Below are 26,957 nucleotides of genomic sequence, written 5' to 3'. Positions count from 1 at the left end.
TAAGAACAGCCTCGATGGGTGGTGGTGGCACAAGCCTTTAATCCCAGCACTCGGAAGGCAGAGCCAGGCAGATCTCTGTTCGAGGCCAGCCTGGGCTACCAAGTGAGTCCCAGGAAAGGGGCAAAGCTACACAGAGAAACCCTGTCTCAGGGAAGGAGAAAAAAAAAAGAACAGCCTCTCCCCAACCCACCATACAAAGTCATTGTATGAATTAAAAATCTTGTATTGTCTGTTCAGACTCGTTTGGGGATTAGGAAGGTTTATCAGAAGTAGATCCATTTAATATCCATGAAATAAAGACAAATAATACAAAGTTTATTAACAAATAAATATACAAAATACACAGTACTCAACTGTGTCTTACAAAAATTTCACCCTCGTATATATGCAATACTATACAATACTTACAAGTATATATAAGACTCCCATCTGTATGCAATTCTCTGGTCGGTCTGTGTTCTTATCTTCAAGAGAAACCTCAACTGTGAACATGTCACCATTAAGCATCTTTCTGGATTTTAATCTTAATGGATTTTAGTCACATTTACTGCCAGAGACTCAAGCAGGTAGGATAATGCTGGAGGACAGGAACTCTCAGTAAAGTGCAGTTTTAGGCAACCCCAGCCCCAGTTTTCCTTTAAACGGGTATCCACAGTCCATAAGGACTTTTTTTCTTATCTATTTTTGGTGATCCTGATGATGTCTCTTCAGCGGCAGCTTTAGCTGTTTTCTGTAATGGTTTTGCTATGGAATTCTGTAAGACAATAAATTAAAAGTCAACTTCCCAGATTATCAGGACAAAAAATTAAAAAAAAAAAAAAAAGCTTACACAGTAAAATAACACCCCAGATCCATTGTCAAGAATGACGTTTGGACACACTTACATTGGAGCTGAAGGCTATGTTTCTCTGTGCGGAAGATTTTTCACTGGGATTTTTACCTCCATCTTCAGTTTGCTTTTCTGAATGCTAGAGGGGCAGAGAATTTTAAACATAGCCTTAGTTTTTTGAATATTGTATAAAAAGCAGCCCACTGCACACAAATGTAGCTGTAGACACACAAACCAAATTCCACCTACTGCCACAGTTAACAAGCTAAACAAAAAAAACTTGTTTCCACTTAACAATATTGATTCAGAGAGAAGTAGACACAACACAGTTCCCCATGAATACCTGATTCCTGCTTTGGATACAAGTTTTTTTTTTTTGTTTTTTGTTTTTGTCTGTTCGAGACAGGGTTTCTCTGTGTAGTAGTTTTGGTGCCTATCCTGGATCTTGCTCTGTAGACCAGGCTGGCCTCAAACTCAGAGGTCTGAGTGGCTCTGCCCCTCCCGGAGTGCTGGGATTAAAGGCGTGGGCCACTACCACCACCACCTGGCTACAACTCATTTTTGAGTAAGTGCAATAGAAAATGCTTTGTCAAAATAACAGAGGCATATGAGAAAGGTGCCCCAATCATCAAGGAGAAACTCTTAAGCACTTGCCTAAGCAAATAGTAGGCAGACCCTAAGGTCACAGCAATTCAAACTATCTCATTGTACTACTTTTACCTTAAATTTCCACAAAGCAAATTTTTGAGATCCCTGGCTGGCCTCTTGATTCCTTATGTAGCCAAGGATGACCTTGAACAATCCTGTCTTCCAGTGCTAGGATCACAGGTATGGGGCACTAAACCCAGTTTACAGCTGGGAACAACAACCCCAGGTGTTGTGCACCCTAGAGCAACTGAACTACAATATTCCCAGACCAAATTATCAATTTTAAGATTCAGGTTTTGCATTAAATTATAAGTACAGTGCAATGTGCCAATGCACATCTTTTGTTAATTCTGGAGAATTGTAATAAACTTATCTGCAAGTGAAGCAGGCCTCTTCTTCTGTAATCTCTCAAAACATCTGGAATATATTGCATATATTATGAACGGGACATCTAGATCACAGATGCCCCACCATTACACAGTGTATCTAGACTCAATTGTCAAACTGCCTTACACAAAGAGCTCTAGCCCAAAACTCTAACATGCACATGGACTACCTTCAACAAAAACTAAACTTCAGTCTGAACATAAACTCTGGCCATTTTAACCCATGATCAATTACCAACAGATTTTCTTCATCATTGTCTGGAGACCACATTCATGATTTCTATAAGACAGAAATAAAGCAGATAAACTATACTGTATACTGAGCAGACGTTTGGGAACATAATGCTGTAAATGAAAGCTACTGATAGAGCGCTCCAGTCTCTAAAGACTAGAAAGAGTAAGAAAAAGACAAAGTAATATAGTCAATAATATAGTCAGTGGTTTTACTGTTATGGAAAAACAAACCAAGTGTCAGAATGAAAGCAAGTTCATCATCTCCCAGTTTCCTAGGGGATGGTCTAGTATTTGTCAGATTAAGGTTAGGTTTGTTCTGGGCAAATGATATAAGACGTCCCAGGAGGGCTGTCTATGGTCAACTGACAGGATAATGAGATCTGCAGGCGTAGCCTTCTGAAGATACTTACCTCCATCTTTGCGCCACTGCTCGAAACAGCTGCTCCCTGGCTTGTTTCCTTGGCTACAGTTCGGAGACTTGCTGGCAAGTCAAAGTTGGCTGTTCCTAGAGCTTTTGCTGCATTGGCTTTTGCTATTTCTAGCAGCTCCATTCGATCTAAGGACATTAAGACGTTCATTACTCTCCAAGTCTCCCTAAGGCTCAAAATAATGTGCCCCTCCCTTCTGTCGTTCTTCCCCCAACCCCCGCCCCCCAGGGTTTTTTGAGACAAGGTTTCTCTGTTTAACAGTCCTGGTTGTCCCTGAACTCACTCTGTAGACCAGGCTGGCCTCAAACTCCAGAAATCCACCTGCCTCTGCCTCCCAAGTGCTGGGATTAAAACCGCTCCCCATTGTTCTGTAGAGCCCTGGCTGTCCTGGAATTCCTAGATCCCCTTGCATCTAGAGTGCTGGGATTAAAGGCCTGCACCACCACCGACAGGCTACAGTTTTGTTCTAACAGCGTTGTTTTTTCTTAACTTTCACCTAACAGTAAAAGCAGGCAAAATGCATAGCTTTTTTCCCCCAGTAAATCGCATTGTAAAAAAAAGTTCTTCCCACCTTAAACTAAGTAATTAACATTTTAAAGGCTGTATTAAAACCGCCGGCAAGAAGGATAGTGAGACTCCTTTGGCACCAAAAGTAAATACCCTGGAAGAGCGCCCGAGAGCGGTGCAGTCTACCTAGCATGTTAAGAGGTCCCGGTTTAATCTTATCAAACCTGACTAAACCACACCCTGGCCGACTCAACCCGGCGCGGTGGAAAAGACATTCAGGGAGGGCGGGGGAGGTGGCTCGGCTGACGGTGTCCTGAATTCAACGCCCAGGACCCCAAGGAAGTGACACCGAGACCCACCTTTCTCAGTTAGGCGAAAGGGGGTCCTGCTCCTGCTGCGCGACCTGCTTCTGGACCTCCACCTGGGGCGATCCTCGGGGTACACCGTGCGCCCGAAGCCGTAGTAGCGCCGCCCGCGCGTGATGGCGTAGTACGACCTCCGGTGATACGAGCGCCCGCGGGAGCGCGACCTGCTCCGGGAGCGGTAGGGCGACGGCGACGGGTCGTACCTCCGCGGCCGCCCGGAGCGGCTGTCCCGGTGGTAGCGGCGGCCGCGGGAGCGGGAGCGGCTGCGTGAGTACGACCGCGAGTAGCGCCTGTACTTGCGCTGGTGGCGTCTGCGGGACCGGGACCGGGACCGCCTGCTCCGCCGCGGCCGGCTGCGGCTGCGCGACGACGAGCGGCTGGAGCTGCGGGAGCCGGGCCCGGAGCTGCGGGACGAAGAGCGGCTGCGGGAGCGCGACGACAGGCGGCTGGAGCGGCCCGAGCCCGCGCTGGACGGCGACGCTTTCTCCTGCGGGGAGCCGGGCCACATATCGTTCACGTACTTGGACATGGCGGCCGAGGACATGACTTCCTCCCTCGGAATCGGGCTCCTTCCGCAAACGCGGCGGCGGCGGCGTCTAGGAACTACGGCAAAGGGCAAGGGTCAGGCCCGGAGGCGGGAGCGCGCCGTGCGCATGCGCGGAGAGACAAGGGCGCGCCCCTCCCCCCGCCTCCTCACCGCGCCCCCCGACTCACCTCAAAGCGATGACGTGCTCGCACAGGCGAGAGAAAAGCCTAGCGGACACCTTCCTCTCGGACCACAGACCCAAGGCGGCGGGAGTCTTCGTCTCGATCGACCGAAGACGACAGCAACCTCCACCTCCGAAGTCCGGACGCGAACTGAACAGAGTGAGGACGTCAGCGTCGAAAATACCAGAACCGAGCGCGGAGCCTGCGCACAAACACCAGCGCGACGGGGCGGGCTCTCCTCTCGTCCAATCGCCACTCGACACTCGCGCTCCGCCGGTTGCCTCGGGCTACGCCCTCGAGACGCGCATGCGCGTCGGGGCCCGTCACGCCACCCCGCCCCCACCCCACTTCCTCCCGGCCTTGTACATCCGGGTATTTTGAGGATTTGTTTTTCAGGGATTTTTGTTTGTAGGGTGGATAATTGGTTGTTTTTGGGCTTTGGTTTTTTGAGGCAGGAACTAGCTATGGTAGCTCAGTCAGGCCTCGAACTCGCAGCAGTCCTCCTGTCTCTGCTGCCCTAGTACTAGGATTACCGTCCTGTGCCGCCACGCCCAGCTTTGTTTTTCTTTGTTCTTTTGGGTTTTTTACTTTTTTTTTTAATTTCCTCTTTTTGATCTTGAATTTGGGGGGAAAGGCGGGGTCGCAGATAATTTAGCGGGCTCAACAGGCGGATCAGGGGCACGGAAGACCACGGCGACCCGCCCAACGCCCTTCCCCCGAGCAGCTGCGACCTAGCTGTCCGGGAGCTTGGGAGGGGACATCACACGGCCCGGAAAATGCAGTTTTAATATGGAAAGTGTGCTTTAACTTCCTTATTTGAGCTAGTAAAGGTAATCGGAGTCGAGACAGAAATTCCAAGACGACCGCATTCTTACTTTGAGGAGTAAGAATGATGTGCATGTGCTACGTGTTGGTGCTGGAGCCCACAGAGGTCAGAAGAGAAGTCAGATCACTTGGAACCAGTTACAGGCGGTTGTGGGCAACAAGCATTCGGGTTCTGGGACCTCAGCCCGTGGGCTCTGTAACACAGCAAAAGCCTTTTTTTTTTTTTTTTTTTTTTTTTTGGTTTTTCGAGACAGGGTTTCTCTGTGTAGCTTTGCGCCTTTCCTGGAGCTCACTTGGTAGTTCAGGCTGGCCTCGAACTCACAGAGATCCGCCTGGCTCTGCCTCCCGAGTGCTGGGATTAAAGGCGTGCGCCACCAACGCCCGGCAAGCCTTCTTAATAATGAGCCGTTTCTGCAGCCTAATAAGTCTGTCCTAAGAAAAATGTGATTAGCGCAGGACCTTTAAACTTATTTCCAGGACAGATCCCAAACATTCATCGTCATAAAGCGTAACAGTGACCTTGAAAATTGTAGGGAGTCCGGCTGTGGTGGCGCACGCCTTTAATCCCAGCACCCGAGAGGAAGAGCGGGCGGATCTCTGTGAGTTGGAGGCCAGCCTGGTCTACAGAGTGAGTTCCAAGACAGCCAGGACTGTTTCACAGAGAAACCCTGTCTCAGAAAAAAAGAAGAAGAAGTTCATACTTCAGGGGAAGTCTCTAAATGTACTAACCTTGCTTTTTTTTTTTTTTTTTTTTTTTTTTTGCTTCTGTAGTTCTGTTTCTGGCTAACTGTACTTGTTAACTGAAGTATATCAACCATGATAATTTTTTTTGTACTAAAAGCTCATCCGGAGAAAGAAAAGCTTGGGGCTACCCTTGGATCCCAAACACGCAGTGTAATCAGTCACTGGATGGTTAATAAATACTTTCCATTGGCTTAAGCCCATGTCTGAGCAGTCTTCTCTGGTGGGTACCCCACAACACGAAACACTCATAACCCAGAAATTAAAACCCTTACAAAGGCTGTGAAGTAGTGATGTATTCCTATAATGCCAGTACTCAAGTTCTTAGGAAATTTTTTTTTCTCATATTGTGGTAGTGGCCCTCACTTGTAATACCCGCTGAGGCAGAGGCAGGAGGATTCTCTTGATGCTCCATAGACACCTGCCCACCAGGGACTTTTGCTGACTATTCTCAGGAAGCTGTGTGGCAGACAGAAACTCCTCATTTCCCATTTCCAAATGGGGAACTGGGCTGAGGAAAGGCGTGAGCCAACTCAGGATGCAGTCCCAGGCTCTGCTTGTGAGTCGGAAAGAGGCTGTAGGGGTCTTGGCAGGAAATTCAGAGCATCAAGTGTTCGCCTGAAAAAATGGTGACTAGAAGTCCCAGACAGAGTGGCATACACCTGTAATCCCTTGGGAGGTGGAAATAAGAGAATCAGGAGTTCAAGGTCATACTGAACTCAAAGCCAGCTTGGGAGTCATTAGACTATTTCTCAAATAATTACTATTAGAATTCTGAGTGTCAACAGAATCTTGAAACAGTGGTAAGCAGGACCCCCCCACACACACCCTCATACCCCTGCCACACCCCACACACAGAATGCTGGTGTCTGTATTCAGGATAATCAACCTGAGTTAAAGCTGCAGGTGTTACTGTTGCTATCCATCCCCAGGGCATCAAGAGCCAGAGATGAAGCAGACTGATTAGATGATTCAGAGACCTTCACAGGTGAAGCTAGATCCTTGACTTTACTGCAGGAAAGAGCTTCAGGAGAAGCCAATTTGATGGGGAGGCTGAGCTTATTAAAGGGATTTTAACGTAGATTTAAGTGTGAGAGTTGCTAGGTACTCAGGAAAAGGATGAGCCACACCCAAGAGGAATGGTAAACTACACTGTCTTACAAAAACCAAATGGGGGGGTGTAGGATCCGGGGAAACGCTGAAGAAAGACCCCAGACTCAAATAGTATGTAAGAACAAAGAGCATTTATTATACCACATGCATGTGGGGTCCTTTACCTGTGTAAAATGGCGATGATCCCCGAGAGGGACATGTAAGCTCCCTTTTATGTACAGCTAAGGGAAGTTTCAGGGAGAGCTACATAATTGGTTAAACAGGCAGCAGTTACATTAGTATATCTTTAATTGGCTGAGGTTTAGTCTTATCGTTTTTTGGACACATCTGCACAAACGTGACTCAGAGGGGGCTGCTGGGTTTGTCCTTGAGACTCTGTGCAGCTGACTTAGACCTCTGTGTTTGTTCTTCCCTCGTCCCTGAATGTGAGGGCCTTGTCGATAAATGGCCCTTTGATGGGAAGACACCTGTTTGCCCTTCTCAGAGAACTGGGACCTAAAAATCAGTGGGGAGGGTGGGAGAGTTGAACCGTCCAGGGGAGGGAGGTGGTGCTGCAGAGATGGCTCAGCAGTTACGAGCACGTGCAGCCTTTCCAAAAGACCCAAGTTCAGTTCCCGGCATCCACACAGTGGCTCAGAACCACCCATCACTCCAGTCTTAGGGGATCTGAGGGTTCTTCTGACTGAGGACACCAGACACACATTTTTATCTCATTTTTTGGTTTTTCAAGACTTTTTCTGCGTTCCTGGTTGTCCTGGAACTCACTTTGTAGACCAAGCTGGCCTTGAACTCACATAAATCCGGCTGCCTCTGCCTCCTAAGTGCTAGTAGTCCATCGTCATGCCCAGCTTAGACTCTACACGCTTTTAATTAGAAAAAATAAGAAGGAGACAGGATCTCAGGCTGAAGCATGGGCTGGTCTAAAAGGTATCATGTAGTCCAGGCTGGTCTCAAAGTCACAGTAACACACTTGCCATTGTGTTATAAATACACTATGTCAGAAGCAAACATGGACACATTATGCCTTTCCAGGCTGTCAGAACTCGTTGAATAATATTAAATTCACCAGCTGTTGTAGCTAGAGTTTTCCTGCCTTGCCCACAGTCAGGACAAATCTTTGTCACCCGCCAGTCCCACAGCCACTCAGACCCAAACAAGTAAACACAGAGACTTATATTGCTTACAAACTGTATGGCCATGGCAGGCTTCTTGCTAACTGTTCTTATATCTTAAATTAATCCATTTCCATAAATCTACACCTTGCCATGTGGCTCGTGGCTTACTGGCATCTTCACATTCTTGTCCTGGCGGTAGCTGGCAGTGACTCCCTCCGCCTTCCTGTTCTTTCTTTTCTCCTCTCTGTTAGTCCCGCCTATACTTCCTGCCTAGCCACTGGCCAATCAGTGTTTTATTTATTGACCAATCAGAGCAACACATTTGCCATACAGACCATCCCACAGCAAGCTGTGTCATTGTTATTGGTAGCAATTCGCCAAGCACCGACTGAGCTATCTCCGCAGCCCCAAACACAGCTCCTTTATGCCTGTCTTCACTACTAATACTCACTCTCAGTCACACAACAAACGGCACACAGTAAATCTATGTATGTGTACATTTGGGTTACAGAATGCCCACTGAGGGTTAAAGAGGTCATAGCTGAGCCCAAGGCATTTGAGAGACATCAAATAAGAGGCAAGCAGAGGGCTGATAGGGAGGCAGAGAACATCTCTGTGGGAATAAGATAATGAAACCCTAGTGGAGGTCTGCTGGAGGAGCAGGGCCCAAGCTGAGCAGAGCTCAGGGCCAGGTGGAGCTCCCTGCTCAAGGCGGAGGACTATTGAGACCACCGAGGCTGTAGAGGTGAAGGGTATGACAGGGTTCAGATGGACAAACAGCAGATGGACAGCAGAACTGCACAGATGAATGACAATTCTAATAGGCTACCTCAATAGTAGGGTGGCCAGGTAGAGCTGAAACTAGTATTTGTATACTCCAAAGAGTATACAAACCACTAGTTACGAGATTGCTAGTCAAACACAGAGATGGCAGTAAGTGGCTGTTTAGGGGGTTAACGATAGCCCAGAATAATTTGGTCCTGGACCTGCCACATTCCAGATCTTCAGTGATGGAAGTCCTCATCAGCCAGTCAGGCCTGTAGGATGTCTGACCTATGTACAGCTCTCTTTCTGAGCACTGCAGACTACAACTTCCTTCATAGTCTCATGTAATACCACACATGGGGACTGAAATCTTTCAGTTGTATTGGTCTGCATAACAGAATGAGAAATGCCCCCCCCCATTGTCCTGGGCATTTGGACATTTGGTTCCCAGTTAGTGACCCTGTTTGGGTAGGTTTAGGTGGGGCAGCCTTGCTGGAGAAAGTATGTGACTGGGGGTGGAGTGTGGGATTACAAAGCCTTGTCCCATCCCGAGTTCTCAAGCTCATGCTTGTGATTGAAGATGTAAGCTCTCAACTTCCTGTTCAAGCCACTGTGCCTGCTACTTGCTGTCACCTCCCCCACATGACGGACTCTTCCCTCTATAAACAAAAGTAACCTCTCTCTTCTATAAATTGCATGGACCGTGGTATTTTATCACAGCAGCAGCCAAGTAGCTAATACAGTCAGTAACGGTCAAAAGGAGTCGAGACAACACAAAGAGAAAGGGGTGCTGATGCTCTTCTTTCTAGTCCTTAGCTTGGTAGAAGTTTTAGTAAGAGCTGGTTTAGTAAGAGACATTTATTCTTTTTTGTTTTGTTTTGTTGTTTTTTCGAGACAGGGTTTCACTGTGTAGCTTTGTGCCTTTCCTGGAACTCACTCTGTAGCCCAGGCTGGCCTCGAACTCACAGAGATCCACCTGCCTCTGCCTTCCGAGTGCTGGGATTAAAGGAGTGCACCACCACCGCCCAAGTAAGAGACATTTAAAAGGTTTCATAAAGATCTGTCTTTGGCCAGCAGTGGTGGCGCACACCTTTAATCTCAGTATTTGGGAGGCAGAGGCGGGTGGATCTCTGTGAGTTCGAGGCCAGCCTGGGCTACAGAGGGAGTTCCAGGCAGGGCTACAAAGAAAAGGCAGAGGTGAAGGGAGCCCTGTCTTTTGGAGCTGGGGTATGGCTCACTGGTAGAGTGCCAACTTAGCATGTGGAGGCCCAGAGTAGTAACATCCTCAGCAGGGACATCAATAGAATTAGAGAAATAGGCACACATACATGTGTGTGCATACACACACACAGAGAGATAGAGAGAGAGAGAGAGAACTGCCTGATCTAGACTCCCCTGCCTTGAGACATTAACCAGTAATTAGCCAGTCACAATAAACCTTTATCTTAAGGATTAAGAAAAACATGTCCATTTAAAAAAATAGGTCATGGAGGGGACGGAGAGATGGCTCAGTGGTTAAGAGCCCTGGCTGTTCTCTTGGACGACTTGGTTCAATTCCCAACACGCACACGGCCGTTAACAATGGCGGTAACTCCAGTTCCAGGCAGCCAGCATCAGACACACAAATGGGGCACAAATGTACATGCAGGCAAAATACTCATCATATTGAAAAGGTTATGGGGCTAGGACCAGGCCTGAGTACTAGAGCCCTGGGTTCCAGCCCCAGCACTGTGGGGGTGCAGGGAGGAGCAGGACACTGTTTAATAGACTAATAGTTTAATAGTCTATTAGTTTAATAGACTAATCAGTTAATGTCCCATCCCCAACTAAAGCCACATAGATTCAATGCATCAAAGGAGAAAATGGGCCTGGAGAGTCCCTACTGTCTAGTACTGCCGTGAGCTCCTCCCCCATTCTGGGACCCAGGGACCTGACTCTACCTGCCACCCACATAGACCTGTGATCAGAGCGGGGCCAACCCCGGCCTCACTAAAGTCACCATTGGGCTGGAAAAATGGCTCAGCAGGTAAAAGCACTTGTTGCTAAGTCAGATAACCTGAGTTTGATTCCCCGGACCCACAGGGTGGATGCAGAGACCCGACTCCTACAGGTTGTCCTGTCTGACCTCCACACATTATCAACAAAAATAAATAAAAGTGTCATAAAAAATTAAAACAAATAGTAAAGGTAAACTGTCGCCTCCCTTCCTCGGTCCCAGAAGACAGGCTTAACTCCAGTATTTCCCACGGTAACCAGAGGGACTGGAAAAGGGCGTCTGGACATGCGCAAACTTGTCGCGGTGGGCGTGGCCCAGAGACCCCGCCCCGGGAACCGCCTCCCGCTCCCGACCCGCATGCGCACTGGCTCGAGGGCGGGGTCTGCGTATTGACATCCGGGAGTCTGGTTGCCTGTGGCTGTTTTGTTTTCTTGCGGAACTGGAGTAAAGTGAGGCCACCGAACGCGCGGCGACTCCGGGCTCCAGACTTGGACGTGAGTGCGGACGGGAGGGCGGAGCAGCCGGCCGGGCCGGGCTCGAACTCGCGGTGGTGCGGGCCGCGCTCCAGCTCTTGGACACCGCCACCGCGACTGAGCTCGAGCGACCTACCCGGCCGCTTCCTGTCGCCGGGTTTCGCCCCAGAACTGCGAGCTGGGCATGCAAACCCCACGGCAGAGCAGCGCGGCCGGCCCACGCGTGGCCGCGCCCTGTTCCTCCAGTCTGCAGGGCGGGTCAGCCTTTGAGGTGTCAAGTAATTGTGCAGCGAAAAATGGACTCGGGTGGAGCCGTTGGGGTGAACCGACAATTACACCATAGTGGGTTGCTTTTCTTTTCAAGCATTAGATAAAAACGAGTGTGTTTTGAGACCCGAACTCACCCCAAAGATGTGTCAGTTTTTAGCTTGTTAAAGGGAGCCAAAATTGAAATCGCACTCCTTAGGAGTTATGTGGGAATTGGGGTGTTCATTCACTGTGAGCGAGCTATGTATAATTCAGGGTTTCCCATTATTCTGTGAAATAAAGATCACGTGATGTTTCTCGGGCCGGGTCTGCACAGTTGAGCTTGAAGGGGAGGTTTTTATGTAATTTGTTAAGACAGTTTCGGCTGGCTGTGGTAATTTGACAGCACAGTCTTTATTTTTAGTCCGAATTACTTCCAGGTCTGCACTTTCTGTGTGGGATGCTGAAACGTCACTAGGAGCAGAGTTAGAGATATTAAAATGAGTGCCCTTTACTTAGTAATGACATTCGAAGACAGGCTTTAAGAAATATTGTAAAAGAAATGAGGTAGAAATAAAACCCATAGTTCATAGTTTCCTTTCTTAATCTGGGCATGAAAAAACACACATTCATGATAAAATGTGCAAATTCCTAGAAGTATTTTTTATCTAAGTACATGTTTTTAACTTAGAACCAAAGTTTATCAGGTCCTCATTCAGCAAAACCAAATAGTAACTTTAGTTTGGAACTAAAGCTATAGAAAACAGCCCTGGAGGACCAAGTGTGATTGTGCGCATTTATTTAAAGGACTGCATGAATTAAAATAATAATGGAATTGGAATAATAGAGTGTAACAACTTTGAGGAGCTCAGTACATTTTTGTTAAGGTTTGGGTAATCACCTTCTTTCATATTATGTAAATACAAAAAAATCCTATTTTGTTTTCTTGGTTTTTGGTTTTGATAATTGTTTTGTTTTTTGAGACAAACTAACCTGAAACCCACTGGCCGGCCCCTGCCTGAGTGCAGTCCTCCTGCTTCAGCCTGCCAAATGCTAGGATCACAGGCACAAGCCACCACACCATTCACAACTGAAAACCATGTTTCAAATTAAATTATGTATATGCTGAGTGAATCAAAATTTTGTTTTCCAGAGTTAGAATTTGGCAGTTTTATCGAAAGCTAAATAAATCCTGGCTTGGTCCTAACATATGGGAGGTTGAGGCCGGAAGATTACCTAGAGTTTGAGAGCAGCCTGGGAAAGACCCTGCCTCAAACACACACACACACACACACACGCAGAAACAGGCTGGGGACTTAATTTATAGATTGCTTCTCCAACATGTATGAAGCCCTAGGTTCAAACCTCACTCTCCCCAAAAGCTACATCAGATATTCTGAAGAAATACGTAGAGCCAGAATAATAGTACTTTGTAACTTGTATTAGATTAGAAATGAGCTGTTATTTTGCAGGAACACTGCCAGGTTTGAAGCAAGTAAACAAAAGTACTTTATTTTGCTATGTTGGTTTTGTTTTAGTGACCTGAAAAGATGTCTGGATTTCTAGAAGGCGCAAGGTGTTCGGAATGCATGGACTGGGGGGAGAAGCGGAACACCATTGCCTCCATCGCCGCTGGCATTCTCGTAAGTATCCTTGAGGCTTTGGCCCTCCTTGATATGTGTCTATAGACCTTTTGGATTGTGTGTGTTGGCTTTAAAATGTATGCTTAAAAAATTGATCACCAAATTTACTTAGTGAAAACATCATTATTTGTGAGTTTTGTTAGTAGTAGTGTTAGTAGTTTTGTTAATAGTTGGCAGAATGAAACATACTTTTTGCATTTATTTATTGTATGGGTTATGCCTCCTCTCAGTGAGCACAGTAAGTTTAAGAAAGGGTTGAAGAGGACTAAGTGTGGCGCACGTCTTTAATCTCAGCACTCAGGAGGCAGAGGCAGGTAGATCTCCGTAAGTTCGAGGCCAGCCTGGTCTACAGAGTGAGATCCAGGACAGGCACCAAAACTGCACAGAGAAATCTGTCTCGAAAAATAAATAAATAAATAAATAAATAAATTAATTAATTAAAAAAAAGAAGGAAAAGAAAGGATTAGAGAAACAATCAGGTCTGAACTAGTCAAGACAGATAATCCCATTTATCAGGTTATCCAGAGTTCATATTCCCCTTAATCTTGTAGGGAAAAGTAGTAGGAAACTCAAGATCTTCCCCCTGTGGGCAGGGTCTCATGTAGCTCATGTTGGCTTTCTAGTATATCCAAGGATGACTTTAAGCTCCTGCTTTTCCTGTTTCCCAGGTGCTGGTGTGCCCCACCTTGACCTTTAAAATATAATGCTCAGAGGTGATTTACAAAATAAAATTGTCATTTACATGGCAAATTCCTCATGCAGTCTGATAACATAGTTTAAGATCTTACCCACTTCCTGTTCTGAAGAGAAATACTTTTACTAGACACTTAATCCAGAACCTCACAGAATAGGCAAGTTCTCAGTCACTGAGCTATAGCCCCAGCCTGGAAGGAAGAAATTTTAAGTAAGTGAATGACTAGAAACCCAACTTTAAATATTTTCTCTTTACCTAGTCTCTGACTTTTTATTTTTGTCATATATATATTGTGGGGTGTTTACCCACCACCCCCACAGTTCCCCAGAGTTTTCTTGAGTGCAATCAGCAGGAAATATTAGATAGAAGGATTTATAGCGGAGAATATCGTGGAGATAAACAGATAGAAAATAAAGGATAGCCTCGAGAGGGCCTGGAACCTATTCCAATGGGCCCCGACTGTCTCTGGCCCAAGGTTTTTATAGAGACGCCAAGGGGTGGAGCAAAAGACCTCCTCCCCCAGCACAGCCAAGTGCAGAGCATCTCAGACACCTGCACTCAGGCCCGTGGTCCTGATCATCCTCTATTCGGACCTGCTGGGTAAAGCCACAAGGAACCTGAGAACGGGCTCCCACAATATATGTATGTATGTATGTATGTATGTATATATATATATATATATATATATATATATATATATATATATATATATTTTTTTTTTTTTTTCTGTATGGGTGCTGGGAATTGAACCCAGGTCCTCTGGAAGAACAGTCAGTGCTCTTAACCACTGAGCCATCTCTCCAGCCTCCATTTTTTTTTTCTTCTAGATACTTTTTTAAAGATTTATTTAATGTGTATGAGGGCTCTATCTGTATGTATGCCTTTATGCCAGAAGAGGGCATCAGATCCCACTATGGGTGGCTGTGAGCCACCATGTGGTTGCTGGAAATTGAACTCAGGACCTCTGAAAGATTTGTCATATTTAAAAAAAAAATCATATGTTTTTCCAAAGTTATGACAACATTGAATACCATTTTAGAAACTCTTGTATTTTTTTTGTTTTGTTTTGTTTTAATTTATTTTATTATGCATGCAGTGTTCTGCCTACATGTATGCCTGCAGGCCAGAAGAGGGCACCAGATCTCATTACAGATGGTTGTGAGCCACTATGTGGTTGCTGGGAATTGAACTCAGGACATCTGGAAGAGCAACCAGTGCTTTTAACCTCTGAGCCATTTCTCCAGCCCGAAACTCTTATATTTTGAAAAGCATTAAATTTTAGTCTATGAATAAACTACCTTGAATGCAGGGCTGGAGAGATGGCTCCAGAGTTAAGGGCACTTGCTCTTGCAGAGAACCCAAATTCAGTTCCCAACACCTACATGGTGGCTTACAACCCTTTGTAATCTAGCTTCCCAGGTTCTGGTGCCCTCTCCTGAACTCCATGGATACCAGGCACATTCTTGATGCATATATTCAGCCAAAACATTCAGACATATAACATAAATATTCAAAAAAATTTTTAAATCTTGAACACACTAAATGGGGGTGGAGGAGAGAATACAGGCTACTGCATGTACTAGCCAATAAAAGCGTCATCAGTAAACGTAAGGGTCTGTCTTTAATCTGCTAAAGGCAATTTGATAGCTCAAAATAACTTCAAATCAGCAGAGGGTGGTGTTTCCCAAGGTTCCTCGGGTTGGCAGTGAGAGCAGGAAAGGAGACTCTTTTCAAACCCTTCTAAGCTGTCGGCTGGGATTTGGTTAATAGCATCTTGTACGTGTGGTACTGGGGATAGAGGCCAAGGGTCTTGTGCACACCAGACAGCATTCAACTAGCAAGCTACATCTCCGCATACTTAATGCCATCCTGTAGAGTCCTAGTCAGTGTGTTTTGTGTTTGTGTTGGGCTTTTTTTTTTGGGGGGGGGGTTGAAACAGATTTTTTTGTTGTTTTGTAGTATTTTTTTGTTTTTATTTTATATATTTTTCTTTAATAATAACCAGAAAAAAATATAGCTAGGCAATATATAATCTCATGTTCAAATGGAATTTAAAAATCGTATCAGAAGCCACCAAATGACCACATTGTAGTCATCAAAAGGAATAAGAAAATTGCAGACCTGTAGTTTCACGACACCGAGATGTAGCTGAGATTCGTCCAGTGATAACTGCTCTTTCTGCGAACCTTTTTTTGGCAGTGAGAGGTGTCTTGCTGTGTAGCGCAGGCTGGCTTCACTCTCAGTCCTCCTGCCTCAGCCTCCCTGGGGTGGCTGTGTGCCACCGCACCCCACATTATCTGCCTGGAGCCCCGTCTTAGAACTGCAGCAGGCCGTTCCTCTGCCAGTCGGGATCCGTTGTCCTGAAGCCCTCTGAACACTGCAGTTGATAGGCATGAACAGCCCCACCCGACTTCCCGTTCCTCCTCCTCCCTGAGACATTGTAAGTTACAGGTCACAAAAATCAGCTACAGATTTGTGAAGTCTACTAGTGGAAGCAGGTTTAGGGTGCCTGGTGTTTAATCAGCTGGTGAGCCACCTACCCGTCACAAGCCTGAAGCTGCTGGAATGGTTGAAGAAATATGGAAATTCATTTGAAGGGTTTTCTTGGGTCAGATACCCCTCAGCAACCCATGTAATGTTGCTGTCATGTCTCGCTGATGTCACCTTATTTTGTCTGTCTGTCTTTAGTTTTTCACAGGCTGGTGGATCATCATCGATGCAGCTGTTATGTATCCCACCATGGAGGTATTCAACCACTCATACCATGCTTGTGGCGTCATAGCAACCATAGCCTTCCTCATGTAAGTGTGGTGTCACCCTGCCCACCTAGAGTATCGCAGACTAAAATGATCCTAGACACAGTTTAAAATTCTAGTAGGTAAGGACAGCTGGGCACAGTGGCACACTCTTGTAACCTGCAATCCCAGAACTCAGGAAACAGAGACAGGAGGATTGCTGCAAGTCTCAGGCCAGCCAAGGCACTGACATCAGCAAACAAGACAAAGGGTCTAGAGAGATGGCTCAGTGTTAAGAACATGTCTTTCTCTGACAGGAGAACTGGGTTTGATTCCCAACACCTCATGGCGGCTCACAGCCTCCTCCAACTCCAGTCCGGGCGATCCAGTGCCCTTTTATGGCACTCATATATACATGCAGATAAAACACATGCATAAAATAAACCTAAAAGAAAGAAACATGACAAAAATCCCAGCGCTTGTGTAGGTTGAGACAGGAGGATTGCCGTGAGTCCCAAGGCCAGCAAGACGCTGTCCTGAGGAGAAGTGGCAGTTCCTTCTCTCCACTACCCTAGCGTCTCCCTGCTTTCCTCAGGTGTGCTGACTTCTGTCATAGCAGGGGACAGTTTAAAACTTCCCGTTCACCTCAGAAACTGTGTTTTCCTTTCGGGTTTTTCACCCTCCCACAGGTATGGGTTTCACGGCCTGACCTCTCTTCTCAGTGTGAGAGAAATGGTTGAGACCGAAACAGGAACAGTCCATAGCTGAGTGAGGGGGACAGTCAGTAAGTGAGATTCAGTGACAGAGTTAAATGACTCAGGTGCAGATGAGAAAAACAGAACTGATGAGGGGTCGGGGCTGGAGGGGGGGTCAGGGGCTGGAGGGGGATGGGCTGGAGGGGGGTCAGGGGCTGGGGAGGGGTCAGGGGATGGAGGGGGGGTCAGGGGCTGGGGAGGGGTCAGGGGCTGGAGGGGGGGTCAGGGGCTGGGGAGGGGTCGGGCTGGAGGGGGGGTCGGGCTGGAGGGGGAGTCAGGGGCTGGGGAGGGGTCAGGGGCTGGAGGGGGGGTCAGGGGCTGGGGAGGGGTTCGGGGCTGGAGAGGGGTCGGGGCTGGAGGGGGGTCGGGGATGGGGTCAGGGGCTGGAGGGGGGTCGGGCTGGAGGGGGTCAGGGGCTGGAGGGGGTCGAGATGGAGGGGGTCAGGGGCTGGAGGGGGGTCGGGCTGGAGGGGGTCAGGGGCTGCAGGGGTTCGGGGCTGGAGAGGGGTCGGGGATAGAGAGGGGTCAGGGGGCTACTAGAGTTGAGGTTTAAGAAGTCTACATATATAGCCCAGGCTGGCCTTGAACATTATGATCCTCCTGCCTCAGTGCTGGGTATATTTTTATTATATGTACACCTGTGTCAGTCTCTGAGATTAAGTCAGAACACTTTCATCTCTCCAGATGTTGCTTTCTCCAGATGTGCCTCTTGTTCCTTCTTTGTAGCTCACAGAAAGGCTGTGTCCCAGGGGGAGGTGAAAATATACCCACCCCAGGTATAGGGACCTTGCAGAATTTATTTTGTACTGTATTTATTTATTTATTTTTGGTTTTTCAAGACAGGGTCTCTCTGGCTCTGGCTGTCCTAGAACTTGCTTTGTAGACCAGGCTGGCATCAAACTCCCTGAGATCCATCTGCCTCTGCCTCCCAAGTGCTAGGATCAAAGGCGTGCGCCACCACCACCTGGCTATAGTATATTTTATAATCATGGAGGGAAATATCCTGCGCATGGTGGTAGACACCTATAAATCTTAGCACTTAGAGTCATCCCTTCCAGCCTTTCCCTAGTCCAGCTGCCAGATTCCCCACATTTTATCCCTTCTCCCACTTATATGTGTAAATATCTTTTCCTAGCATATTGAGAGGCTTGTGAGCCACTGAGGGAGGCACAGTAGGACCACCCTGCACAGAGAGCAGGCAGACTTCAGACAGAGGCTGGCAGATCTCTGAGTTCTAGGCCAGCTTAGTCTACAGAGCTAGTTCCAGGACATCCAGGGCTACACAGAGCCTGTCTCAAAAAACAAAAATAAACAAAACCAAATAGAAGATACACTGGTGAGTGGAGTCAAAGGTGGCAGGCATCCTCAGGTACACAGGCAGGCCTGAGGCAGTGAGGGACATGGGTCCCCATAGGAGGGCGGTCCAGCACAGGCACTCAGGTCCAGACAAGGTGAAGGAAGGTCTATGCAGCAAGAACAGAAATGTGGAAGTCTCATCAGGGTGGGAAGGCTGTTCGTGTTGGAGGAAGTGCACCCAGAGAACAGGTACACTGCACAGAGCACAGTTGGTTCCCCGAGCTTGATGTGTCTGAGTAGGGGCCACTCCAGTCCAGGATGGTCTTGAACTCATGGCAGTTCTCCCACCTCTGTCCATGTTCTGACACAACCTTTTGAGATTTGTTTGTTTGTTTTTGAAGACGGGTTTCTCTGTGTAACAGCCCTGGCTGTCCTGAAACTCACTCTGTAGACCAGGCTGGCCTTGAACTCAGAGATCTGCCAGCCTCTCCCTTCTCAGTGCTAGGATTAAAGGCTGAAGATTTATTTATTTATTATGTATAATGTTCTGCATGCATGCATGCCTACGCACCAGAAGAGGGCACCATATCTCATCATAGGTGTCTGTGAGCCACCGTGTGCTTGCTGAGAATTGAACTCAGGATCTGTGGAAGAGCAGCCAGTACTCTTAACCTCTGAGCCATCCCTCCAGCCCCTACTCAATTGTTTTTTAAGGTTAATTTTTTAAATTATGTATATGGGTACGTGCATGTGAGTGCAGTTGCCTTTGAAGGCCAGAGGCTTCGGATCCCCAAAAAGCTCCAGTTATAGATGGTTGGTGAGGCAGGATCTGAACTTGGATAAATGCTCTTAACTGCTAAGCCGTCACTCAGTTTTTCACAAGCATTGGAATCACCCGGAAAACTTGTTAGAACTAGGTTTTGTGGCTCCACATTGTCCATACTGCGTCAAAAAGTTTTGGGTGAGGCTGGAAGCTTTCAAACAACGCCATTTCTCCCTGTCTAGACCACAGGTGTGGCTCCAGGACATGTCTCACTTGAAGGGACTTCCTTACATGACTTGAGTCATATGGACCCATGACTCAAGACTCAGGAGGCCTCACCTTGAATATGGGCAAGCCTAGCTTATTGCATTAGTAATTTGATGTTGTAGACGGCTGCTCCGTGGAGGGAAAGCTCCTGACTTCTTGGTTCTCTCCCTCCCACAGGATTAACGCGGTATCGAATGGACAAGTGCGAGGTGACAGCTACAGTGAAGGCTGTCTGGGCCAGACAGGTGAGCAGACACCCGCATCTTACTACCAACCTTCCTTCCCTGAAGCAAGACCAGTACTCTGAAGGGTGCTTGTCAGGCTGCTGGGGTTCTGGTCCAGGATGGGGTGGTGCTGGATTCCAAGGCATAGGTCACAGCAGGCTGTGAGTGCAAAAACCACCAGGCTTGAGTGTATGACCTCAGCAATAACAGCCTTAAGTGTCTTCAGGCTGCAGCAGACAGCAGGAGCTGGCAGTGTTTGCAAAGCAGAATCCGTAGCACGTTAAACTACCTGTATTAGCATTTTTTGTTTGTCTGTTTATCTAGACAGAGTCTCACTATGTACCCTGACTGGCCTGAAACTCAATATGTAGATCAGGCTGAGCTTGAACTCAGAGGTTCACCTGCCTCTGCTTCGTAAGGGCTAGAATTATAGGTGTGCGTCACTATACCTGGCTTGCATTAGCATCTTGAAATAGTTTATAATCTTAGACCATTTTTTTTAATGTGTGCAGATGCTTTGCCTACATGCATGTCTGTGTGCATGTGTGCCTGGTGCCTGCAGAGGCCAGAAGAGAGTATTGGATCTCCATGTGGGTGCTGGGACTCACACTGAGGTCCTCTGGAAGAGCAACAGTGTTCTTACTGCTGAGCCTCTTCTAAGCCCTGCGTCTGGCTATTTAGGAAGGTTCAAGGGATGCCATTCATGTCTTCAGACTTGTATAACCAGCACATTACCCACAGAACCATCTCACTGGTCCCTGACTTTGAGACAGGATATTGGGTAGCCGAGGCTAGCTTCAAACTCTCTAGTATAACCAAGGATGGCCTTGAAGTTCTGATCCTCCTGCCTCAAACCTGCAAGTATGTGGATCACAGGTGTGTGTGTCACCTTGCCTGGCCCATTGTGGGTTTTGTTTGATTTGGTTTGGTTTGATTTTTTGAGACAGGGTTTCTCTGTGTAGCTTTGGAGCCTGTCCTGGAACTCACTCTGTAGCCCAGGCTGGCCTCGAACTCACAGGGATCCGCCTGGCTCTGCCTCCCGAGTGCTGGGATTAAAGGCGTCCGCCGCTGCTGCCGCCGCCGCCGCCGCCGCCGCCACCACCACTAGGCATATATTTGTTTATTTCTATTGCTTGTATGTATGGCACATCATATCTATGAGTGTGTGTATGCTATATGTGGGTTTTTGTTTTTGTTTTTGAGACAGGGTCTCTGTAGCGCTTGCTGGCCACATCACTGTGTAGTACAGGCTGGCATTCCTTCTACCTCGACCACCCATATCTGGTGGAGAGGGAATGAGTGGCTGCATACATGTCATATGTATGGAGGTCGGAGGACAGCTTATTAGAGTCAGTTCTCTCTTGTTACCATTTGGATCCCTGGGAGCAAATTGAGGCATCAGGCTTGGCAGCAAGTGCCTTTACCTGAGGGTCCCCCTGTCAGCCCCTTGGTTGTTTTTGAGGCAGGGTCTTGGGTAGCACAGGCTAGCCTTGGACTTCAGACCCTCCTGCCTGTAATTGTTGGGATCACAGGCATGCACATGCATTCAGCTTGGACTTTAATTGTCTTTATAAAGTCGACAGCCATCTGCTGAGCAGCTGTGGTACCGTGATTGTCTTTGCAGGTGCTCGAATCTGGCTCTTCATCGGTTTCATGTTGGCCTTCGGATCCCTGATTGCATCCATGTGGATTCTCTTTGGAGGTTATGTTGCTAAGGGTAAGACAATGCTAGTTACATTTTAATCCCATGCTGGGATTTTACATCAAAACTGTCTACTTTAGGTTAAACTTTTTTTTTGAACAATATTTTATATATAGATGCGTCAACTGTTACATTTTCTTTTACCTGGAGACATCTCTCCTCCCATCAGTAGTTAGCTTTGTAAATTTTTTTTCTTTCACCTGGTGCTCGGAAGGAATGGGATAAACTCCACGCCCTCCGCTCAACTCTAGAATACAGTCTTCAGCCCTGTGACCCAAGAGGAACAGCTTAAAGAGAGGGTCTGTCATGGCTCAGGCCGGAGCCTACAGTTGAAGGTCATCCAGCTCCAGGGCTCTGGTGTTGATGCAGCAGGAGCGGATGGCTCTGTGCACTAGAGATGCTCACCGCCAGCAAACAGGACCAACAGCAATGAGCCAGGACCAAGATAGGCCTTCACAGCATGGCCCCATGACCCACCTCCTCCTGGGAGGGCCTGCCTGCTCCGTCCCTCTACTCCCTCTGTCTCAGAGTCTGAATCCATGGTTGAATTCGCTCATTGATTAGGTCAGAGCACTCAAGACCCATCATGGTGGGGGGGCGGGGGTGCGTGGCTGTGCTCCAATCAAGTTGTCAATGACTGTGACGTCATCCCTGCAGAGCGCTAACCTCCCGTGGAGGTGCTGAGGAGTGAGCCTTTGGAGGCAGGCACTCTCCCACCGAGCTCATCGACAGCCCTCGGTTTTGTTTTTGTTTTTTGGTTTTGTTTGTTTTATTTTGGTGAAACTGACTCTTGGTGTGTAGCTCTGGCCTCACTCAGACTCCCAAATTCTGGGATTATGGGATTATAGCTGTTCACCACCACACCTAAGTTCCTGCTGTGTAGCCTAGGGTGGCCTGGAATTACTGATTCTCCTTCTCCACCTCCCCAGTGCTGAGGTTACATGTATTTGCCATGTTGCCACATTTGACTTTTATTTAGTTATGCCTCCTTGGTAATGCAGTGTTATCTTCTTTTACATAGGAAAAATAGTTAACAGTTGCATGTGCTATTAAAGCCAGAGCTGGAAAAGGCCCTGGGTCCCTTGGCTGAAATTCCACTTGAGAGACCCTAGAAAAATAGGAAACGTATTTAGTAATCCATATAAAATAGACCGTCGCTATATTAGTAAAAACATAGTGCCTGGCCAAGCTGGGACCAGCCCAGTCTGATTTGGTTGGTTGGTTTTGTTACTATTGTTGTTATGAGACATGATCTCATTATGGAGCCCTGGATGTCTTAGAACTCACTGTGTAGACCAGGCTGGCCTCACAGAGATCTGCCTGCCTCTGCCTCCTGAGTGCTGGGACTAAAGATGTGAGCCACTATACCTGGAGGTGGTAATGTCTGTTTATGTGGAGTAGTAGAGGCCTAGACAGAACTTGAGGCTGTTTTGGGATGAGAAAGCTGACCTTCGTCTGTGCCCCAGGCCCTGAGCTGTCCATCAGTGAGCGCTCTGACAGCCTGGGGCAGAGATGATGAGATCCCAGCTCGGTACTCAGGGCTCCTGCGGGGCACTGCTGTGTCTTTGTCCTCTCAGTAAGGTTACTGTGCCCTTCCAGATGTGCAGGCCAGTCACTGCTGCCCCCAGCCAAGGCCTGTCAAAGAAGGTGCCTTTCTCCCGCCCTGAGCATCCAGGCGGGTGCAGTGCATGCTGACCCTACCCACCTCACAGCCACCTCTCGGCAGCTCCATGGCTGTCACCCCTTTCAGCCTACCACAGTCTCTTCCTGCTTTCTGAAAGGACTTGCTGGCAGGTGTCCTGCCTCTCCCTTTGCCTGCAGTGGGATCCTGTTAGGACAGGTTGGCTCTGGTCACATTTCCCTGTCATGATTGCCTGGCCCCCGGGACTGTCCTCTTTCCTCCCCGTTCTCACTTCTCATACCTGGCAGCCGTTCCCTCCCATGCTGCCTCTCCTGCCTCAGAGTTTTGCCTCCTGCCCTTGCTCTGGGGTCTGCTCTTCCTGGGGTCTTCCTGGCCTCGGGGTCTAATGTCTCCACGTTCCCCACTCCCTCTCCTGGGTTGCTCTGTCTCCTCCCCTGGTTGTTCCAGGCCTGGTGGTGCGGCTCCCTGAGGGCCGGACAGTTATCAGTTCTGTTCCGCAGGGTCCTCAGCATGTTTCGCAGTGTCCTTCGTGGGTCGTGTGCCCTCAGGAAGCAGTCCTACCTGAGCGGGAGTGGGGGGGTCTGTCATTTACCAAACCAGTGCTGCCTGCCGTGCATTATGCCATTTAATGTACCCAGCACCGCTGCCAGCCATCAGCTATGGTAGGCAGGCAAGAAGGTGGTGTTTGCTGGTACATCTCTAACTGTAGCAATTGTTCTTACAGAAAAGTCCATAGTGTATCCTGGAATTGCTGTTTTTTTCCAGAATGCCTTCATCTTTTTTGGGTAAGTTCTGATTTTCATTCTTTGTCGTGTGTGTGTGTGTGTGTGTGTGTGTGTGTGTGTGTGTGTGTGTGTGTGTAGACAGAGTGTCACTGTTTAACCTAGACTGGTTTTGAACTCAAGATCCTCCCACTTCAACATCTTGAAATGGGATTGCTGCTGTGTGTGCACCACCACACCTGGTGTGTGTGTGTGTGTGTGTGTGTGTGTGTGTGTGTGTGTGTGTGTGTGTGTGTATGCGTGTGCATGTATGCGTGTGCATGTGTTCTTTAAAGGAAGGAATTCCTCTCTAACCCAGGCTGGACTTCACCATCCTAAGTAGCTGGAGCTACAGGTGTGTGCCACCGGGCCTGGCAGGACTTGCCCCGCCTCACTAGGCGCTCTAGGCATTAGCTCTACCATGGAGCTCCACCCCTCAGCCTTTACCCCTTGGCTTCTTGGCATTCACATTCTGAGGTACTGTGTCTTCACCCAGAAGCACCTTGTTCATGATCCCACCAGCTCTTGTTCCAGCCACTGTGTCCTAGTTAGGGTTGCTGGTGCTGTGATCAGACACCAGAACCCATTAACATGGCGAGGAAAGGGTTTATTCGGCTCACACTTCCACACCACTGTCCATCATCAAAGGAAGTCAGGACAGGAACTCAGGCAGGACAGGAACCTGGAGGCCGGAACTGATGCAGAGGCCATGGAGGGTGCTGCTTACTGGCTTGCTTCCTCTGGCTTGCTCAGCCTGCTTTCTTATAGAACCCAGGACCACCAGCCCAGGGATGGCCCTACTCACCACCGGCTGGTCCTCTCCCAACAATCACTGATTAAGAAAAGCCCTACAGGCTTGCCTCTGGAGGCATTTTCTGAATCGAGGCTCCTTCCTCTCTGCTGACTTTAGCTTGTGTCCAGGTGACATAAGACCAGCCAGCCCACCCCATGTCATTGGAGCTCCTGGTGATCAATCAAAGCCCGTTTCCATACGACCATCCTCTTGGAGCCTTTTTTTTAATGTAGTTAACTTCTCTATTACTGTGTACGTGTGTGGAGGTGAGTGTGCAAATGCACACGTGCTGCCGCACTCTTGAAGTCACAGGACAGCTTTGAACAGACGTTTCACTCTTTGCTCCTTTACACAGGTTCCAGGGAACTGGGTTGTCAGGCTCTCTCAGCAAACACTATCCACCGAGCCATCCTGCTTTTGTCTGAATCATTTTCAGACAAATTCAGAAACCGACAGCAAGGCAGTGATTTGTGCTTATAATCTTAGCGGCAGAAGGCAGAAGCAGGAGGATTGCCGTAAATTCGAGGATTGTCTGGTTTATATTGTAGGTTCCTTGCCAGCCAAGGCTATATACAGTAAGACCCCCATCTCATAAAAACAACAAATTGAACTCCTTCAAGGAGAGTGAGTTCTGTTTGAGGCCTCCTTGGTGTTTGGTCTGAAGTTTGTGGCACACGTTATCAGATGTGAGCGGGCCGAGGACAAAGACTGTACGCCTCGTTTGTCTGGATGGGCCTAGCCCACCAAGACAGCCCGTAAAGGTGTACGGATGGTACTGGAGCTCAGCGCTAGCACGCTCACCCCAGGCCTGTGCTCCATCCCGGCTCACCCCCAAAAGTCTTGTAGGATCAAGTAGGTAATGGTCACTCCGGAACACTGGCTGGCTTCTCAGAGCCTCAGCAGTAAGAGCTCAGGTCTGGGGACAGTCAGAAGCAGCAGTCTGGCATTAGGAAGGATCCATGTCTCTAGGACAGGCAGTGTGTGGATCTCAGATGCTTCTCTTCAGCTCCGTGATGTTTCTCCGTCACATGCTTCCTACCCTTCTAGAAGTTTCCCAGCCCAGACAGTCATGTTGTGCTTCTTGCTCTGTCCACAGAGGGCTGGTTTTTAAGTTCGGCCGCACGGAGGACTTATGGCAGTGAAGACATCCACCTCTGCAGCACAGCCGCCCTGCATGGGATTTTGTTTTTTTTTTTCCACTGCTCACCCAATCTTTTGTAATGCTGTTTTCTAAACTTATTTCTGAGTCTAAATCTCAGCTTAAAATTGTATAATGCTGGAATCATGAACTCCTATGTGAACTGCAACAGTCTAGTGTGGCGTCCCCTGATCAGCTTGGCAGTGGGAGCGGAACTGTTGACATGAGTAACTTTGTCAGCTTCTATCATGGTCTAAAGAGTCGATTAGGGAGAAGTGGTGGAGTCTTGGGGGTGAGGGTTCGCTCTGGGATCCAGTGTTTCCGAAGCACGGCCTCTTTTGTGTCTGATGTTGAATAATGTATAAACATTTTCTTGTTATTAAAAACTATCCAGTGGTCGGAGTTCTTTCTCATTGTACTGTGTATATGGTTGTGTGGTTCTGCCAGGAAATGGTGCAGCTTCCTTTTCATGAAATGACCTAAGATAACCTGTGGAAAATGGTTCCTGACTCCACCCAGAGACCCTTCAAACCATATTAAGTCAAGAGCTTCAAATCTGTGTTCACATTAAGAATACCTGTACTGCCCAGACTGTTAAGTATGTGACAGATGGCACTTTAAAGAAGTGATGTGTGGGGTTGGAGAGATGGCTCAGCGGTTAAGAGCACTGGCTGCTCTTCCAGAGGTCCTGAGTTCAATTCCCAGCAACCACATGGTGGCTCACAACCATCTGTAATGAGATCTGGTGCCCTCTTCTGGCCTGCAGGGATACATGCAGCCAGAACACTGTATACATAATAAATAAACAAACAAATAAATAAACAAGTAAATTTTTTTTTTTTTTTTTAAAAGTGATGTGTTCCATCCTGGCAGTATACTAGGAGAATTGGTAGGTGTGTGGGGCTGGACACAGTGGCCCAGACTTTTTGCGGTGCATACTCAAACACAGTCCTGCAGAACTGGAGTTCGGACGTAGATTTCTTCAGTCATGGGAGATGCCCAGGAGAACTGAGCACCCAAGACGCACCGGACTTACATCGTTAACGTGCACGCCAACTCCCCAGCCAATGGAGATGCTCCTTGCTGAGAAGGACGAAACTTCTGGAGCCAGGAGAGGAGGCTGCACAGAGACATCCTGAAGAAACAAAAGCTCACCACGGCACAG

At 47.9% G+C, this 26,957-nt stretch overlaps 2 protein-coding genes across 4 annotated transcripts; one reads left to right on the top strand and one right to left on the bottom strand.

Annotated features, from left to right (window-relative positions):
* Positions 1–294: 294 nt before the first annotated feature.
* Rsrp1 (arginine and serine rich protein 1) lies at positions 295–4,511 on the bottom strand. 3 transcript variants are annotated; one of them, XR_003735131.2, is made up of 5 exons: positions 4,112–4,511; positions 3,392–4,000; positions 2,099–2,653; positions 885–1,894; positions 295–754 (listed from the first exon to the last, which is right to left on the bottom strand). XR_003735131.2 is itself a non-coding variant. In XM_028875463.2 (5 exons), exons 2-5 carry the CDS (start codon positions 3,939–3,941, stop codon positions 638–640), a joined length of 897 nt encoding a protein of 298 aa, XP_028731296.1. In that variant the 5' UTR covers positions 3,942–4,000; positions 4,112–4,510; the 3' UTR covers positions 296–637. The 3 variants fall into 3 exon arrangements, 1 of the variants encoding a protein (XP_028731296.1); XM_028875463.2 differs by having other exon boundaries at positions 296–754; positions 885–968; positions 2,508–2,653; positions 4,112–4,510; XR_003735132.2 differs by lacking the exon at positions 295–754 and having other exon boundaries at positions 908–968.
* Positions 4,512–11,015: 6,504 nt separating this feature from the next.
* Tmem50a (transmembrane protein 50A) lies at positions 11,016–26,194 on the top strand. The gene is made up of 7 exons (XM_028875464.2): positions 11,016–11,154; positions 12,918–13,022; positions 16,405–16,517; positions 19,710–19,777; positions 21,381–21,473; positions 23,825–23,885; positions 25,751–26,194. The coding sequence occupies exons 2-7, from the start codon at positions 12,930–12,932 to the stop codon at positions 25,794–25,796; spliced, it is 474 nt and encodes a 157-aa protein (XP_028731297.1). The 5' UTR covers positions 11,016–11,154; positions 12,918–12,929; the 3' UTR covers positions 25,797–26,194.
* Positions 26,195–26,957: the final 763 nt, after the last annotated feature.

The sequence above is a fragment of the Peromyscus leucopus genome, chromosome 2 (assembly GCF_004664715.2).
Source record: "Peromyscus leucopus breed LL Stock chromosome 2, UCI_PerLeu_2.1, whole genome shotgun sequence".
Taxonomy (NCBI): domain Eukaryota; kingdom Metazoa; phylum Chordata; class Mammalia; order Rodentia; family Cricetidae; genus Peromyscus; species Peromyscus leucopus.
The sequence above is the reverse complement of the archived record's forward strand: the minus strand, read 5'-3'. Positions and strand labels throughout refer to the sequence as shown.

What these genes read in the sequence shown, in the direction of transcription:
- Rsrp1 (XM_028875463.2), bottom strand. Translation starts at nt 3,941, where the DNA reads ATGTCCTCGGCCGCCATGTCCAAGTACGTGAACGATATGTGGCCCGGC. An exon ending in CTTTCGCCTAACTGAGAAAG is followed by an intron (nt 2,654 to 3,391) that starts GTGGGTCTCGGT and finishes TAATGTCCTTAG; the next exon opens with ATCGAATGGAGCTGCTAGAA. An exon ending in ACATAGCCTTCAGCTCCAAT is followed by an intron (nt 755 to 884) that starts GTAAGTGTGTCC and finishes ATTGTCTTACAG; the next exon opens with AATTCCATAGCAAAACCATT.
- Tmem50a (XM_028875464.2), top strand. Translation starts at nt 12,930, where the DNA reads ATGTCTGGATTTCTAGAAGGCGCAAGGTGTTCGGAATGCATGGACTGG. An exon ending in AGGCTGTCTGGGCCAGACAG is followed by an intron (nt 19,778 to 21,380) that starts GTGAGCAGACAC and finishes TTGTCTTTGCAG; the next exon opens with GTGCTCGAATCTGGCTCTTC. An exon ending in AATGCCTTCATCTTTTTTGG is followed by an intron (nt 23,886 to 25,750) that starts GTAAGTTCTGAT and finishes CTCTGTCCACAG; the next exon opens with AGGGCTGGTTTTTAAGTTCG.